Source organism: Phaseolus vulgaris, chromosome 6 (assembly GCF_051622355.1).
Source record: "Phaseolus vulgaris cultivar YP4 chromosome 6, ASM5162235v1, whole genome shotgun sequence".
In the NCBI taxonomy this organism is placed as follows: Eukaryota; Viridiplantae; Streptophyta; class Magnoliopsida; order Fabales; family Fabaceae; genus Phaseolus; species Phaseolus vulgaris.
In genome coordinates, this window is record NC_143503.1 from 25,997,552 (window position 1) to 26,015,486 (window position 17,935).

A 17,935-nucleotide genomic window follows, 5' to 3' on the forward strand; every position below is an offset into this window, starting at 1 on the left:
GTTAGTTAAGGAACAAGGAACGTGGACCCATGTTAATATAATGGATATATTTATTTTTTCAAAGGGGACCGCAGAAACAGTTGTCAGATTCACTAACCTTTCACCACACATTCAGATCTTGTTAATATTAATTTCCATATATGAAAACTGATATTTTTGTTACATGCAACAAAGATTTTTTTGAAAAAATAATTTTCAGCTAAGTTATAAAAAAACTGATATCAATTATAACTTTTATAGCAATAATAAATAATTAACTAACTATACACGTATAATTGATTGGTTTCTTCTTTTTCAACTCAAGTGAAATTACCAACAGCAAAACAGTTTCACATGAGAAACAAATAAACAATTTGGTTTTGGTCGGAAAGCAAATCCACACTCAGATTTCTAAACATTTTTCTTTTCTCAACAGTGCTGGCTTGCTCTGCTGCTTTCTTGTGTACTCAGATCTTGAATTTCATTTTAATGCCTTACTTTTTGTTCACATTCTTTCTATCCAAGTTTAAACTCCATTACAAATTGACTTTGACTCTGCTGTGGACTCTTGTTTGGAGTGTGTTTCAAACTTAAATAGAAGGACCAATTTAGTCATTAAATTGGATTTCTTGAAAGTGTATGAGACTTTCAATTTAGTCATGAAATTTAAATAAATTAAAAAAATGTGAAGAACAGAAATTACCTATAAACATCTTATTTATTTACTAATATTGAAGGACTAATTGGAAAAATATATATACTTTAAAACTGAAAAGATCATTGGGCCTTCAAACTTAACTTGATGAGTAAATTTATTTCTTTCTGACATATAAGCACATACAAAATTGAATATATTGTGCCTGAAATCAAGTTTCCATAAAAGTCTGCAAAATGAAAAACTACTCCAAAATTAAGTTTGTCATCTTTAAACCCAAACAAGCACTTTTACCCTTTGCTAAAAAGATCATTCTGGGAAATGTTAATTACTTCAGATCTTTGCCTTTCAAAGATAGTAACAAGATTTAATTGATTTCTCAAAGTAGGTAAAGCAAGCATTTAAGAGTACTAACTTTCACAGCCTTCTTCCCAAGAAATAAAGAACTTTTTAAGGCACCCAGTATTAGGCTAATGCAATAGCCTTACCATATCCTCATGTCATTTTGTAGATAATACACAGTATAGGAATGAAACTGAAGCGTGAGTTGTATTCAATTCAATGTCATAATGGTAAATGAGAAGGTATGAAAGATGCAACAGAATGTTTGAACCATGTGATGACATATATCTGTGGTTTTTTAACTCTTGCTTTCTTTACTGATTCAGAATACATACATGTAATCACAGCAATATATTCAATTTCTTAATGGCAAATGTACAGCATATACCGTAATGAATTTTTTTTTAGAATGATAAGAGGGAAAAAAAAGTTAATTACGGCTGTACTAAATTAATTCAATGGCCATTTAGTAGGCTCACTCGCTATGCTTTGCTTTTGAAAGATTTCTAACCAAACCCTTGGCTATCTTCCAGAACCAAAACAAATTCATCATTGTCAATACAGGAGGCACCACAAGCAAGCTGTAAAAACCCAATGGGAAGATCTCTTTGACCTGAAAGCAGGGAGCAAAACGTTTGATTTTATTTCCTAAATGATAATCAAAGGGGAATTGTGAAATTATGTGTGATGGGGAATCACAGAGAAAACGCTTGCCTCATCAAAATGGGTCCACAAGTGGATAAAAAAGAATATAAATAGGAAAATCCTTGCAATCTGCAGCACAAAAGATATATGGGATAAAGTAAGACAATATATTTATTTCGAACCACCAAGTAAATTTGTTCCACACGTCCATCATTACAGTCATTAGAATAACAAACAGATCACAAAAAAATTTGAACTCTTTGCTTACATATAACAGCTTGTTTCTATTCGAGATCAAACAGTCACGACTGAAGTGAAAAAAAAAATTCTTTGAGAAATCGGAGCATTGAAATGTGTTTGTTCACGCAGGACATAATGCAAATGGATTTAGCAAAATAAAACAGAAAGACCTTCAAGCAAATAGCCCTTCCGAGTTTGAAATGTGGACAATGCATTAGCCAACCGACTACCCTGTTGAATTCAACTGTTACTTATTATACAAGGGAATAAACATGTACACTAATGTATCCCTGAAAACTAGGGAAATAATTCTCCATATAAATGTTGTACCTAAATAAGGAAATAAAACTGATCTTATTAACATTAAATCCTATTCTGGGCTGTGCAAATCAGAATTGGATGATTCTGATTGATATGAGCTAATCTCCTATAAATTCTGATTGATATGCGTTGATCTCCTATAAATTCTGGTTGATATGCACTGATCTCCAACACTCCCCCTCAATCTGGGTGGTAGATGTCTATCATACCCAGATTGGATCTAATGTTTTCATGTATTCCTTGGAAGAGCCTTTGTCAGAATGTCTGTTGCTTGTCAGCATGATGGAACATAGTCAACACTTATAATACCATGGTCAATTTTTTCTTTAATGAAGTGTCAGTCAATCTCTACATGCCCCGTCTTATCATGGTGGACTGGGTTCTTTGCAATGCTTATAACAACTTTGTTGTCACATAATATCCTGATAGTGTAATTGATAGGAATTATGATTTCATCTAGCATCCTCTTAAGCCAGATTCCTTTACAGATACCTTGAGCCATAGCTCTAAATTCATCTTCTACACTACTCATTGCCACCACAGGTTGCTTCTTGCTTCTCCAAGTCACCAAGTTTGTCCACACAAAGGAGCAGTAACCTGTAGTTGATTTCTTGTCAGAGGGGCATCCTGCCCAATCCGAGTCAGTATAAACTTCAATGCCTGTTTTTGATTTCTTCTTGAAAATATTCGAGTTGACCCAAGTCCTTGACTTCAAATTCCTTGGAGCTATGTTGGACTCTACACCCATCCTTCTCTTCCTGAAGTACATCATCCAATTGTCTCCTTGTGTAGTAGGGTCTTGATTCTACTGAGATGCAGTCCTCTCTCTAGCATCAATTGGTGCATTTTTATTACATCTACTGCAGTTTCCTTTGCTGCAAGTTCAGTCTCAATTGGCTCTGCATTTTCCTCTCCTGCAGGTGCAGTCTCTGCTGACTTTGCATTTACTATTTCAATTTCCTCTACTACAAGTACATTGTGCGGAAAGATTTCCTAGTTTGAGGTGAATAGCATCTCTACCCCTTTTGATGGGGGGAGTAGTCGAGGAAAATGCATTTGATGAATTTTGGGTCAAGTTTGTTACACGAGCATTGAGGTTATGGATAAAGGCTTAACATCCGAATATTTCCAAGGGAATAGATATAAGGATACGATTGATAGGGTATGATGTTTGGAGAGTAGAGTAAGGGGTGTTAAAGTTGAGGATTTGGGATGGCATTCTATTGATGAGGTGAGGTTGCAGAGAGGACAACTTCTCCCTAAAATTGGTTGGGTACATTTGTAGCTGACAAGAGAGATCTGGTCACTTCTAGGAGATGTCTATATGTTCTCTCGACAACCCTGTTCTGCTGAGGGGTATTTACACACGAACTCTGATGTATGATTTTATGTTTCTGAAGGTAGGAATTTATTGCAGAGTGATAGTACTCTCGGTCATTGTCACTCCTTAGCACATTTTAATGCTGCTCTGAAATTGTGTTTCCACCATAGTATGAGACAGTTCAAATATTCTGTCAGCTCTTTATTTCTCCTTCATTAGGAAAACCCAAGTGACCCATGTCTAATCGTCAATGAAGGTGACAAACCATCTTGATCCAGTGACGTTATTTACCAGTGATGGTCCCCATATATTGTTGTGAATTAGGGGAGAAAGGTTAAGAGGGTGTATAGGGTTGAGGCGAGTAGGAGTTGCTGGTATGTTTGGACAATTGACATATTTGACAATGAAACAACTCCTAGCCGATAGTGCCACAACATTACAATTATTTTACTATTTGGAGGTATCATTGCACAAGAGTTGGACTTGGGTTCTGGTTCTGACGCTTCAGCTTGGAAGTGGTAGAGTCCAGCACATTCTTCAGCATTGTCAATCGTCTTCCCCGCTCCAAAATCTAAAATTCACATAGGTTAGGGAAGAATTCAGTGACACTTCAACTCTCTTATCAGTTTGCTAATGGACAACAGGTTACAGTCAAGTTTAGGCACAAAAAGGACTGAATTCAGGGCAATATTTTTTGAGATAATAACTGAACCTTTACCCATGTCCTTAGAAAGAGTCCCATCAACTATCCCAACTATATAAAAAGTTAGGTGTGAAGAATAGCTTTTCAACAGAGTTAAGTCTCTAGTCATGTGATATTAGACTCCTGGATCAATGATCCATAACTTTGGTTTTCCTTTGCTAGTATTTAAAGCATGCAAGAAATTACCTTTTTGTGCTACTGCAACTGTACTAATTGTTTGCTAGAGAATAAACTATAGTGCTTCCATTTGCTCCTTGCTGATTGGAGATGGGTTAGAATTTATCTCAGATGTGTTGTCTAGGTTTTTGGTCTGTTTCACCTCTGAATGCCTGCCATTAATGATCCAGCAAGTGTCCTTAGTGTGACCCAGCTTCTTATAATGATCACACCAAGGCCAATTTTTCTTTTGAGATGGACGAGGTTGGTTCCCCCTTGCTGCTATTGTTGAGTCTTCAGTGGATGGGGCTGAACTTGACTTTCCAAGCATTACTTTCCTCTTGCTCTCCTCCCTTCTCACTTTCGAAAATACTTTCCGGATTGTTATAAGAGGTTTGGTACCAAGGATTCTCCCCCAGACTTCATCAAGTTCTGTGTTCAGCCCCAATAGAAACTTGTAGATCCTATCTTACTCCTCCAATTCTTTATACTTCTTATCCTCGGTATAGCCCCATTGATCGTCTTCATATATTCTTTTTACCACCAATTTCACACAACCCATTACCATTATGATTGTCACCATTGCCATTGTTACTAAATCATTGTGTTCACTAGTGCCTCTACCATCATTGCATCACTATTGTCACCCTAACACTACTACAACTGACATCATTTCTGTTGCTGGCACACCCCCACCCATCTATCACCGCTGTTACCATGGTTACTAATCATACTTGCAAGTAAACTCGTTTGAGTTTACAAGCCCACATACACAATGCAGGTAACTCAATTTTTGCAGATTTAGTGTAGACACCATAACTCAAGGCAAAATCATGCTGACTAGTGAATTTACAGCCAAATCAGCATGTTTGCTGAGTCTTTGGAGTACTTCAGGATTATATTCTGAGCCATTAAAAAATAAACACCCTTTTAGTGTTTTTTTGGGTGTTTAGGGCCCAACAAGCCCTCATTCCATTTTGCATCCCAACACAAAAACGAAGGGCCTTCCTATCCAAGGGATGGAAGGACAAAGGCTTTTAGTGTCCCCTATAGCCAAGAACTAAGGACTCACAATGAGTAGTCATTTTGTTAACTTGTCCTCATGCCTTTCTTTGTTCATGGTTTAATATTCTCGTGCCCAATGCATATAGGAATTACACCAATCCATCCTAAACTTGGTGGTTAAAAGCTAATGTGAAGCTGATACTATTTGTTAATCTGCATTCTATTTTGTGTATCAATCTAGAAAAGAAGGCCTCCAAGTCTAGCTTTCCTTCTTCTCTCAAATGCAAATTGTATTTTTCCTTCAAAGTAAAGGTCACATATTTCTTTCTATCACACTCATGAATCGATTTGCATCTACTCTAAAGCAACTTGATGGAGCATTAAAGCTTTTGTTCCAAAGAAGGCTCTATTTTGGTGAAAGGTTGAGTCTGTTTTTTGATTTGGTGAATTTCGATGTCATAGTAAGTTATTCTTTATCCTATTTATCATTTGGTTCCAATCTGTTGATGGCTCCTTTGCTCTGTCAATTATTGGCTGGTTCATTCATGCAGTATATTGTAACTCATATCTTATCCTACTCTTATCGTCTCCTTAAAAGTTATAACCAACCTACCTAATTTAATTTTTTTAGAAGCCTTTTAAAGCTCAAGTGATCCACCCAAATTTATATGTGATGTATTAAAACAAGAATGGGGAAAATATCTCCACAATGTTGCCTACTTAGGCATGCAATATGCAGTATACATTTTGTCAGTTCAGAACCCCTTTGATTATTCCTTTCAATTATCGTTATCACTATCACTACCTGTTCCTTGTGCCTCGATACAAAACTCACCCAGAACCAAAAGAAAAAATTAGAAAAGTAACCACAAGCAATTCCTTCAGGTACTATTATAATGGAATTAAAATTGAGAGCAAAGGTATATTATACAGTACCAACCACCCGAAGAACAATGCAGCACCATTCCATACGTACAGTTTGGAGCTCTTAAGACCAGCAATGTCCAAGTGCCTGTATATATGCATTGAATGTAACAAGTCAATGTTGACTGACGTACATGAAATGACAGAATCAAAGTCTGAACAACAGAATTACCATCTTAGATTTACAAAAGGAGTTGTGCTCTCAGAGAATAGAATCATTAGGATGTAGATCTGTCCTTGACCACTTAGCAAAGATTGAATAATTGAAAACATGGACAGCCCGTGGTGTAAAACCTACACACGGATGAATGAAGTTAATTTACCACCTTCTAAACAGAAAAGCTGGAGACTGAGTTCAACGTGCAAAAAACCGAATATCCAATATTATCTAATGTGTTAAACATGGCAATAAGACTTAATATCTTTTCAACTTACGTATTCCAGACCACCTAGAGCTGGAAAATGCCAAAGAATCATTGCCAGATCTGCTAGAAAATAACCTATAGAAATCTGTAAACAGAGAGGAATAGAATAGAAGACAAAACCACAAATAAGCCAACAGGACAATCATTAGTTATAGGGCAAGACAATTACGTTACCAATAACAATAATAGAGATAAAAAAATATCAAAAAAGAAGAAACAGAAAGATTAAAAGAAGAGACATGGCAGTAAGATTAAAAATGCACCACCAATCAGATCAGTATGGAACTAAAAATGATACTTGTCAAACTAACTCCCTTATCTACAGTGCACAACTGAGGGGTGCACCAAGCATGCAGGAGCCTTTTTTCTTCCAAAGCATACAGAAAATGATTTGTCCTTCTTGCATTTATTATAAAAGCTACAAAATCTAGAACTGAATGCTCCATAAGAAAATACACAGGTTCATTCTAAAAGCAATACAACTCAACAAATCTAGGCTTCAGCATGATTAAGTACTTGGTACCTAAAGAAGATTAACATCGGAACTGTATATTTTATCCATACCCTCACACGCATCATGATCATTTTAACCCAAATATAGTTGGAAATTACAATGAAAAATAATTTAAAATCAACATCTGACAAATCAAACAAGTTAAATTTTTCTTATATTGTCTTCAACATACCCCCAGTACCGAATTTGAGAAAGTAAATGATCTATTAATAACAAGTTCTTCTTGTGAATCCTCATTGAAGAAGTCTGATAACATCACAAGGTAAAATGACGCAAATGATACAAACAGAGCATGAACTGTTGAGAATCCCCTGCATGGGCAAAATGTCCTAAAGTTAACATAAAAATTCAATTACGGACAAAATAAATAGAAACAGAAATCTTTATACGGTTCATTTTACCGGTTATTCCATTCAATTTTCTCTGCACTACTCAATTTGCCATATCCCGTGAACAACACAGAACTCAAAATAGCAGTCAATCTATACACCTTCAAGAAGGACACGAGGAAAGGATCAATTGTCAATAGCTAATTGTTAAACATAATAATCTCCAAGACTAGAAATTTTTTAGTATTATTTCCCCATTCATCTGAAACTGATCATATATATATTTAACAAGAGCAACTAGAAAAGGTAATGAAACAACACTATATGAATGTATAAAATCTAAAAGTTAAAAGTTTTACACTCTCAAATAACCAAAAGGGTAAAGACTGTAGGATCTGGAGCTAAAAAAAATAGTTAGAATTCATTTCTACCTAGACTAAGATATAGTGAATCAGAAATTGCTTTCAAAGACATTTTTAGATTGTTATTAAGTGAATCCAATTGGTATGAAAGCCATGAAGTAATAAACTCACTCAACATAATTTCAAAATATATACTGAAAAGTAAAATATGCAGATGTAGTGAAAGGCATAAAAGCCTAATGTTAAATATAATCTTCAATTGTTATGTTAACACTTGACAACAATGACAATATATCTTATTTATGCATTAAAACTTTTGCTAACTAGTAAAGCATCCAATTTTCCTCTGGAATTGTTGTTAAAGGAATGAGGTCATCATCTATGAAAAACTATATTGGGAGTAATATCAAGTAAATAATGTGTGAACCATATTTATTGAACTGAAGAAGCCAGCAGAGCACTTAATGTTTCTATCCTAACCAGGCACAGTTGAAGCCTCAGTCCAAGGATATCCCAAAATTACCCACTTGGCCCCGTATCTACAAAGCCTTTACCAATAACTTAACCATAAAGAACGCACAAGAATACAAGCTCCTCCTATTCAATTAAAATACTTGTTTTGCTTCTTCACCATAGACCACAAAAAATCAGGCTATTCAATAAATAACATCATTTTGAAGATGTCTACTCCTCAAATTGCATCCTAAACCTTTAGTGTTAGTATCAAAAGACTAATAGTGATTCCTACTCCATGAATCTCATATCCCATAACTGATCCTGCTTTTGGATAATAACATGCATGATTGTCAAATATCAATTCCCTCATATATTTCTACATTCAGTCTTCATCTGCATCATCAGCCATCTTATTTCAATTTAAGAAAAAGGATATCCCTAATCCCTCCCCACCCCTTCCCTCCTTTTTTTTCTTCTTTTCCTAGTGATGTTCATAAAATGATATTCCACTCTGCTCCTCTATCAAGCTTTCAAAATCTTAATTTGGTCCATAGAGACAAAAGAGGCATTCGCAACATAAAAGACACTTTGAAATTGATGAAAAACTCATTTTACTTACAACAACACAGAAGAAGACGCCAGTGAAGACAGACCCCAGCCATTGAATTTCTTTGGTTGGGGTAGCAATGTCATAGGAGGAAACCAAACCAGCCAACGAACCAAAATAGAAAGTAAATCCCATCCAATTAACTTGTTGAAAGTACCAAACTGCATCAAACACATAATGCATGAGTGGCCTCACAACAATAAAGGAACCCCATTTGAAGCAAGCAGTAAAGGAGGGTGGAATCCCCACTCAACAAAAAACTGCAGCAAAATAAATTAAAAAATTTCCCGTGAGTCATGGAAAAGGAAAACTTGTCTACAATAGTTGCCTGTTATTTCATTTGCAGACACTTCACGTGACTTTCAGCACAAGTTGGTCAATCAAACCATGATGACCATAGGAAGAGCCAGTTAAGAAAACTTCTTGGCAAACAAACAAACCCCATCAAAGGAGACAGGTAACAGGACAAAGAGAAAAAGTCATTGGATTACATCATGTTCATATTAATATCAATTAATATAAAAAGAACAATGATAATGATGATGATCATACACCAAATTAACACCATACCAAGAAGAGAAGAGATAAAGAAACACGAATCACACCAAAAATCAAGAAAAAAAATTCTTGAGGAAAAAAGAAAAGGAAATAAATGGATAGAGAATAATTAGGTGACCCATTACAAGTAAATACAGTCATTCAATTGAAGTTTGAAACTTTAGCAGAAGACAAAGAGATTGAGACCTTAGCTGAAAATGGGGACACGGATAGAGACCAAGAATTGCGAAAGGAAGAAGAGCCTATTTGGCCATCTCAATGGAACATCAAATTCTTTCTTATGCTCAGTCAAAACCAAAAGACTGATTGTATCCTTTATCTGTCACCAGAGCAATAATAATCATAACAACCTAATGAAAATCTACAAAAATAAATAAATTATACTTATTTATGATTCTGACACAAATAAAAAATTATGGAATTTTATAATCGAAGAATTTTTGGAAGTTGTATTAAGTAATTTTTGTTTGGGTTACCAATGTACTTCTTTAACAAAAAAATAGGTTTTTACAAAATTTATTTTTGAGTTATGTGAATGAAAACATAAATAAATAAATAAATAAAAATTCACTGACTTTAAAAAAATATCATACTCATTTTTTAAAATTAGTTATCGACAAAATTGACACCAATGACAAGATTAAAAAAATTACCACCAATAACAATAATTACAACATTAAACTTGGTAAATAATAAGAAGTCCTATTTTTTATTTAACAAAGTTTACACAAATTATATCTCAGTAACAAGAAGAAAAAGGTTGATAAGATTGTTATTATTGTTTCTCATCAGAACATTTCTTAATATATCATTATTATTAATAAACTTCTTTTATCTTACTTTTCTGTAATTGTCTAACAGTTTTGTAATTATCAGTAATACATCAAGAGTGAAAAAAGTTTAAATATGACTCTTTTTAAAAGTGTTTCTGTAAACACAAATTATTAACTATTTTTTAATATATTTAAAAATGTATATAGTTGATGTCATGTTTTGAAGTAATAGTTTACTCAAAAGTCTAAAATCTCAGTTTTAGTGTGTTTTATTAGCATACAGTAATTTTTCACAATGTCACCTCAAACCTGAATCTATGCATGTGGAAAGAATTTGGTTATGAAGATAAAATATTTTGTTAGCTTAAATGGCAGGCAAAGAGGGATTCTTAGATGAATAAAATAGAGAAAATATGATAAAATAAAGAAGATTAAGAGAGGTAGTGATTGAGAATATGTTGCATGATGAAGAAGAAGAGGGGGGGAAAACAATATACTGTGATGAAGAAGAATGCATAACAATGATCTTCATCACATTGAATTAGAATAATGGTGGGTGAAAGGAAACAAGTGGTGGCAGTTTCCAGAGGCTTGTTGATTTGGAGCATGGCTGAGGTTAAACCAGAAGACTGAACGGGAAACTAACCTTTTTTTCTGATGCAACTGTTAATGGTTTCAATGGCAACCACAATTTGTTTGGTACGATGCTTAATTCAGAATGTTTGAAGCAACGTTGGACAGCATGCATTAACACTAATTATTCGGATTACTCCATCCAAAACTGTGTTAATGCAAGGACTCTAAGGTGCACAACACACAGAATACTACTACTTCTCTCGCCCACCCATTCTTCTTGTATGTATATATCAATGAAAGATCAAATTAAAATTTCATTTTCATCTATTTATTTCTTAATCTAATGATTAAAAGTAATCTATTCATTACTGCCATCAATTATATCAAATAAATTTTTAACAATATATATTGCCTCCTAGGAGCTTTATAAGAGTTTAATATATAATACAATACATAACTTTTTGGAAGATTATATTAAAATTCAAATTAAAAGAGTTTAATAGGTGTCATATTTATATCATTGATGTGAGAATTGTATACATCTATTGAGTTCAGGTGGTGATATTTTAACACCCCAAACAGTAAAATATATATACTAATTTTTTATTATATTTTTTTAATTTCTGTCAGATGTGTGTGGTTACTGTGGGTGTCAAAGTAAATTTTTCCATTGAATTCAGATGACTCTTTACCTATACTAGATGATAAAAAAATTCATTTATTTTTATTATTTTAATTCATATTACTTAGGTTATTATTAAAACTAGATGTCTATTGAGTTTAGATAACTCTTTACCTGGATTAGTACTAGATGATAAAACTTTCATTGATTTTTATCACTTAATATTTTAATTTACATTATTTGGATTATTATTAGAATTTATATATCTCATAAAAAAAATTATCTTAATATTTATCTTAACACTGGTCAAGCATAAAGCAGCGCATAGTAGTTTATAGTTTATTAGTGTTGATACATTAAAGTAAGAGACTATGAATGAAAAATGAAGAATCTGACCAATTATAAAACAAAAAAACTGATTACCATACACATAACAATAATATAACTTATTATAAACAATCACATAAAATAATTGATTATAAAATAATTGATTATGTAATATGCTATTTGATATGGCTGACACTTAAGTAAGAAAAAAAAAAAAATATATATATATATATATATATGAACTAAACCAAAATATATATATATATATATATATATATATGTGTGGATGTATCAACACATAAAAAAAAATAGATACATTATCAAAACTCAACACCCTTTCATCTCCAACTATTTTCATGTTATTTATACTCTTTAACATATCTATCTATCATCGCTACCAACATTCAATCTATATGAAACAATAACATTTCAATTCTATTACCTCGATTTGACTACAATTCATTAATACAAGCTAAATTCAAACAATTCAATCATTCCAATTTCTAACCCAAGCCTACTCCTAAAACAAATTTTTTAACAAATCAAGATCAGCAACATTTAAACTCAATTTATATTTACTAATTTCTTCTCTACTTTCATAAACTAATTTAAAATCAAAGTTATTCTCCTTTACGTGAAATGTTTTACTCTTTAAAAAATCTATTATTAGAAAAAAAAGAGCAACTAAGGTTGTTCAAAGATAATCTAATTTGCTTAGAAAGACAAACCTAAAAGATGCATACTACTTTAAACTCACTGCATATCGACTCACAGATGCATTCTACTAAAGATCACATGCAAGCAAAAGAAGAGAAAGAAACTTAAAATTTTAAGGACATATAAAACTTAAACTAGAAAAGGTTCTTTTTGGATGCCTTAGATTTGATGTCAACTATCTTCTAACTTGTAGGTTCAAATAATAAATAAATAAAAAGAATACCATAAAAAAATTTAGAGAAAAAATAATAAAAATAAATCAAAGTTGAGATTTTAGAGAAATAGTGATTTTAGTCTACCAAGATACCATATTAAAAATTGGACTTTAAGTCTAACTCAATCCTATAAAATCAGTTTATGGGATGAGATTTGCACCCACTTATATACTATAAAAGCTCTAATGTCTAGTCGATGTGGAATCTTGAACATGTACCATATATTAATATATATTCCACCTGAATATAAAATATGAAATCCCATTCATACCATTTAAAAACCAATATCCAAAAGATGCCAAATGCTTGATTAGGTTAAAGTTTAATTAATTAATACTGAATCTTTTTTACATCGACAGGTTTGTTTAATTTTCAATCGTCAAAACATAACAACCGAACATTTATTATTAAATTTGTGTTTAATGGATCAATGGATGGAATCAATTCTACAACACGATTCATATCTTGTATGCATAATTGATTACCATAACAAAGTATTGTTAGAAAATTTAAAGTTATTCTTCAACACGATTCATATCTTGTCTGCATAATTGGCCTTGGCATCTGCAACAGGTGAGTGAGTGCATGCAGCATAGAATCTATTGATCTGTGGATAGAATTTGACTAAATAGCTTAGTTTCAAAGCAATGAAGTGAGAACATTGCTTCTTCATCTCTATATAATATAGTGTTGCCCTAGGCCTATGTATCATCATCAAGGAGAAAGAAAAAAGGAAGACACTATATATCATTATGATGAACAAAGGAATACAAAATAATAATGATCTTCTTCATATTCACTACTAGTGTGTAGCAAAGAAGGGGTGCCAGTTTCCCAGTGTTTTTTGTTGATTTGGTTCCAGTTTCACGAGTCTCAATTTCCTGCAACAACGTTACAACACAAGTGTGTTACGGATAGGTATGTTATAACACTGTTATGAATATTGTAGAACATAAGTGCGTTACGTATGTTACGGATATTGTACAACCTAAGACTCATACGGATACTGTATATGTTAAGGATATTGTATATGTTACGGGTTTTCAGACTGATATTGTAGAACATGAGTATGTAACGGATACTGTAGAACATGAGTATGCTACGGATGTTGTAGAACATACGTATGTTATGGATATTGTAGAACATACGTATGTTACGGGTGTAGACAACAGGTACACAAGCTTTCGAAAATCGAAGCCTTCATCATCATCATGCAACCAAAATTCAGGTACATCCGACTCATTTAAAAATGGTAACAATGGGAAACAAAACTTTTCTCATGCAAGCCTTAATAGTTTTAACCCCAACCAAAATTTCACTGCTACCAAGTTTCAAAGTGTGGCACGTTCAGGGAACCTACATTCATCTACAAGAATTGGCACTAATCATTCAGATTACTCCATGCAAAATAATTTCTATATTCATCATCATCATCATCATTATCGTTAATGCTCTATCTATCTTTTTGTCTTCAAGGATATTATAAGTTCATAGAAGATCTTCTCTTGTGTGAAGATGAATAAACACCATCTGTGTATATACGTGAATGAAATAAGATATTTATTTATCTGTTTTATTTTCTTCTTTTTAATACAGTTACCCATTTTCTGTCATAACAATAATAGTAATAATAATAAACTATTCACTTACAGTTTGCATTATTATCAGCAACATATTTTCAAAGAAAACATGTGCCTTAAAGAATGAAGTACTCAGTAGCCTTCATGATTAGTTCCAAAAGTGAAGAAATTTCCATGTTGAAAATTCAAAATCCGGTATAGAAGTTATGTCATGCCGACAATGATAAAGTATTAGCTTTCTGCACAAAAATACACGAGAGCTTCCATTCTTTGGATTAATTTCTTGCTTGGAGCCTTAAAAATCCTAATGGTTGTCAAAATACTAGTGTAGAATTTGAAATATATTAGCATTTTCACCTGCTACACAATCGTTACATACCTACCATTTGACTTGTTCCTATACTATATAATATTGGTCTTACACCTAACCATCATTCTCTGTAACTGCAGACAACTATGTGTTCGATGTATATAGCACCATAAAATATCAATCTTCTGATTCTTTGTTTTTTGGGAAATTAATTGCATATGTATACTTTGGTTTTCCATCTTATTTTGATGGTCTAAACTTGAAGAATAGAAGAAAAAAAGATGACAATCAAAAGCCTTAAAACTACATTTCTAAGAGCTAATATTAATATGATGCGAATACTAAACCTCAGCACACCTCCTTGGAGAATATCCCAGCCTAGACCTTTTCATATCATACAGAATGTGAAAATTCTGCTGTAGTAAGTTTCCAATAATTGTGAAATGAGAGTGATGAGGAGTTTTCAAAATTGCCAAGCAAATAACTTCATCCAGTTCATATTGGTAGAAATAGTTCTCTGCTGGGAAATTCCACACAGCCCCATCTGCAAAATGAATCCCAAAGTCAGGCAGCTCCACTTGCAGGGCTCCTGACACACTGTAACATGGAGACATAATAAAATCATCTACAGCAATTTTTTGCACTTTAATTTTCTTCTCAAACGCTTCTTTGATAATACCATAAGCCGGGTCAGGGAAAAAAGTTAAGGTAGAGCCTGAATCAATAATTGTACCACCACTAGCAGCACCTTCTGATAACCAATGCCAAGTTTGTTCTGGAATATCAAGCTCTTCCCCACCAACCATGATGGACTTTATTTGAAGATAGTAAAATGTATCATCCGGAGTTTCTTCTCCTGCAAGAAATGAAGTGAAGTTCATATTGTGGTTGTTCAATAGCTCCTTGTCCTCACCAAAGACCAATTTGCTTGTAGTACTTGTGTTGCTGAATAGGTCAGTGAGACAATAAGAAAATGAGTGACCATAGATAGATTGAAGCTGTGAGAAAAAGGAGAGAGGTCCTCTCCCAAGTCCTAACAACCCAGCAGCTCCATGAAAAAAGCCTTTATTCCAATGACCACAACCAAACATCACATCCACTACCGGCTTAAACTTTTCCTTCCCATTAGGCCAGGTGAGGTTTACAGTAAATTTTTCTAATGCGAAATCTCCTGTTGTGTTTGAACCATCTGCATATTCATAGAAATAAGGACATGTTTGGTTTTCAACTTTGCAAGGCTGAAGAGGGTCTGGGGAAGAAACCAGTTGGCACAGGGGATCATGGCAGCTTATGTTCCTATAAGAACTAGAGTTCTTGGGATTATAAAGGGGTCCGTTTTGTTCAAAACAATCATAACAAGGATCACATTGAATCCAACTGAGGTCACTTCCAGTGTCAAATATCAACCAAACATGTTTAGGAGGTGTTCCTACAAACATGTCTATGAAATACTCTCCTGTGCCAAGAGAGGCCCCAGACTTCAAGGTTGCCACGATGCTACCTGAAAGCTCATCTATAGTAGATTCCAATGATGCTACAAAAGCCTTAGAAGGGTTGCTCTGCTGCTGGATGGCGATGCCTTCCTTTTTCTCTGTGACTTTTCTATGAAGAGTCTGAATTCTGACCAAATCCCTGATTGCTGAGTCCATTGCATGTGTTTTAGGCTCGTTGCCATTATTCATTGGCCTACGCCTTAGGCGTAACATTTTTGACCTTTTGTGAGGATTTGCTGATATATCATAAACTCCACCTTCTTCCTTGTTCAATCTAGTTGGTTCTGAACTTGTGGCTTTCTTGTAAGATTCTTCGTTGGTGAGAGTTGGATCATTGATGTGATCATTTTGAGCATCAACTTCAGTGTACATTTTGAAAGTGACACAGAAAATTGAAAAGAGGACCAAAATAAGGGAAACCTTCATGACCATAGTTCTTCTTACTACTTGTTTGATGGCATATACAAGAAAAGTTAAGAACACAAAATTGAAGTTCTAATCCTATTGCCTGTAAAATGGGGATAGAGAAAGTATTTTCTTTCAATTCCTTAGAGACAAGAAACAAAATCCAGAAACAGAACAAACTAGGACAACAATTCACTAGAAGTTGCCAAAGCATAACTTATTTAAAGGTCTAAGGGAAAAAAAGTATGCCAAACATACAAAATAAAACATGAAACCTGAAGGGGACATGTTTACCAAATTGAACAATTTTACATTGAATTTCTCCGAAAGGATTTTGGTTGAGAAAGTCTGAGATCACAGAAGTCCAAATTAAGTGTCACATATAAGATTCTGTAATCTGCATATTACAAAGTCCGAATACAAAAAACCAACATAGGACAAATGAATAGACAGACATTGACTTTTGGTTCCTTTTCTGTTGTCATAAATGTAAAACAAATATCTAATATTTGACTAATTAATGAGAAGAGGAAGCTTTTCACACGGTTGTAGTTCTATACAGAAAAGTCACTTCATTGTCTCAGATAAAGTAATAATGTAGATACAAATTGAAGATTCAAGTTATGACAACCATTTGTTAACGTGTGAAAATATTTTAGAATTTCTTGTATAATTTGAACAAAGGAAATATTTTATTCTATACTACTGAATCAATAATGTATCTAGTTTATCACTTAATACTTGTTCCAGCTGAATAATGCTTATGTGAATTTTTTCGTCTAAAACAGTTTCACGTCCATTTCCTACCTCAAAAGTCAAAACAAGGAACTACACTGTTAGACCTCTTTAGTATTGATCATCAACATTTATATTATTGGATTTTTACTTGTGGGAAATTTTCTTTTGAATGTTTAGTAGAATTTTAAAAATCTACATGAAATTTACAGAAAATTTTCTCAATATAACAAGTAGTTTTGATATTAGTACTTGTATAGACAAAGTAGGCTTAAATAGTACTTGTTGTACAATTGTTGATGTGTCAATTACATCCTCGATTCTCACTTTAAGTCTTCTCCTTATATTGTTGATGCTCGGTTGAGGTTGATTTAGAAAAAAGGTATTCCCACGATTCAAGTAAATACTTTGTGTTAAGAGTGTATAGTGAAAACTCATTAAAGCATATCTTAATGCAAAGGGTTTATTTGTAGTGTCTAGTCATAAACCTTTGTTGTGATGGACTAAATCTATCAAATATCAGTGTTAATATGATTTTTAGCTTGATTTCTTGATTTATAAGGAGGTATATTGGTATATTTGAAGAATATCTCTAATAAATCAATATCTTTCACTAAATCAGTGTCAGATGATCTATCGA

At 33.3% G+C, this 17,935-nt stretch overlaps 2 protein-coding genes across 8 annotated transcripts; both read right to left on the bottom strand.

The window, feature by feature from the left end:
• Positions 1 to 1,238: 1,238 nt before the first annotated feature.
• Positions 1,239 to 9,900, bottom strand: LOC137831599 (uncharacterized). 7 transcript variants are annotated; one of them, XM_068639340.2, is made up of 10 exons: positions 9,729 to 9,873; positions 8,997 to 9,244; positions 7,632 to 7,720; positions 7,403 to 7,541; positions 6,727 to 6,801; positions 6,464 to 6,585; positions 6,304 to 6,379; positions 2,032 to 2,092; positions 1,691 to 1,750; positions 1,239 to 1,589 (listed from the first exon to the last, which is right to left on the bottom strand). In XM_068639340.2, exons 2-9 carry the CDS (start codon positions 9,165 to 9,167, stop codon positions 1,695 to 1,697), a joined length of 789 nt encoding a protein of 262 aa, XP_068495441.1. In that variant the 5' UTR covers positions 9,168 to 9,244; positions 9,729 to 9,873; the 3' UTR covers positions 1,239 to 1,589; positions 1,691 to 1,694. The 7 variants fall into 7 exon arrangements, with proteins under 7 accessions (XP_068495441.1, XP_068495440.1, XP_068495439.1 ...); XM_090303656.1 differs by lacking the exon at positions 1,239 to 1,589 and adding an exon at positions 1,890 to 1,929; XM_068639339.2 differs by lacking the exon at positions 2,032 to 2,092 and having other exon boundaries at positions 8,997 to 9,145; positions 9,729 to 9,900.
• A 3,585-nt stretch (positions 9,901 to 13,485) lies between these two features.
• On the bottom strand, positions 13,486 to 16,948 carry LOC137831601 (aspartyl protease family protein 2). The gene has a single exon (XM_068639343.2). The coding sequence runs from the start codon at positions 16,585 to 16,587 to the stop codon at positions 15,004 to 15,006; it is 1,584 nt and encodes a 527-aa protein (XP_068495444.1). The 5' UTR covers positions 16,588 to 16,948; the 3' UTR covers positions 13,486 to 15,003.
• Positions 16,949 to 17,935: the final 987 nt, after the last annotated feature.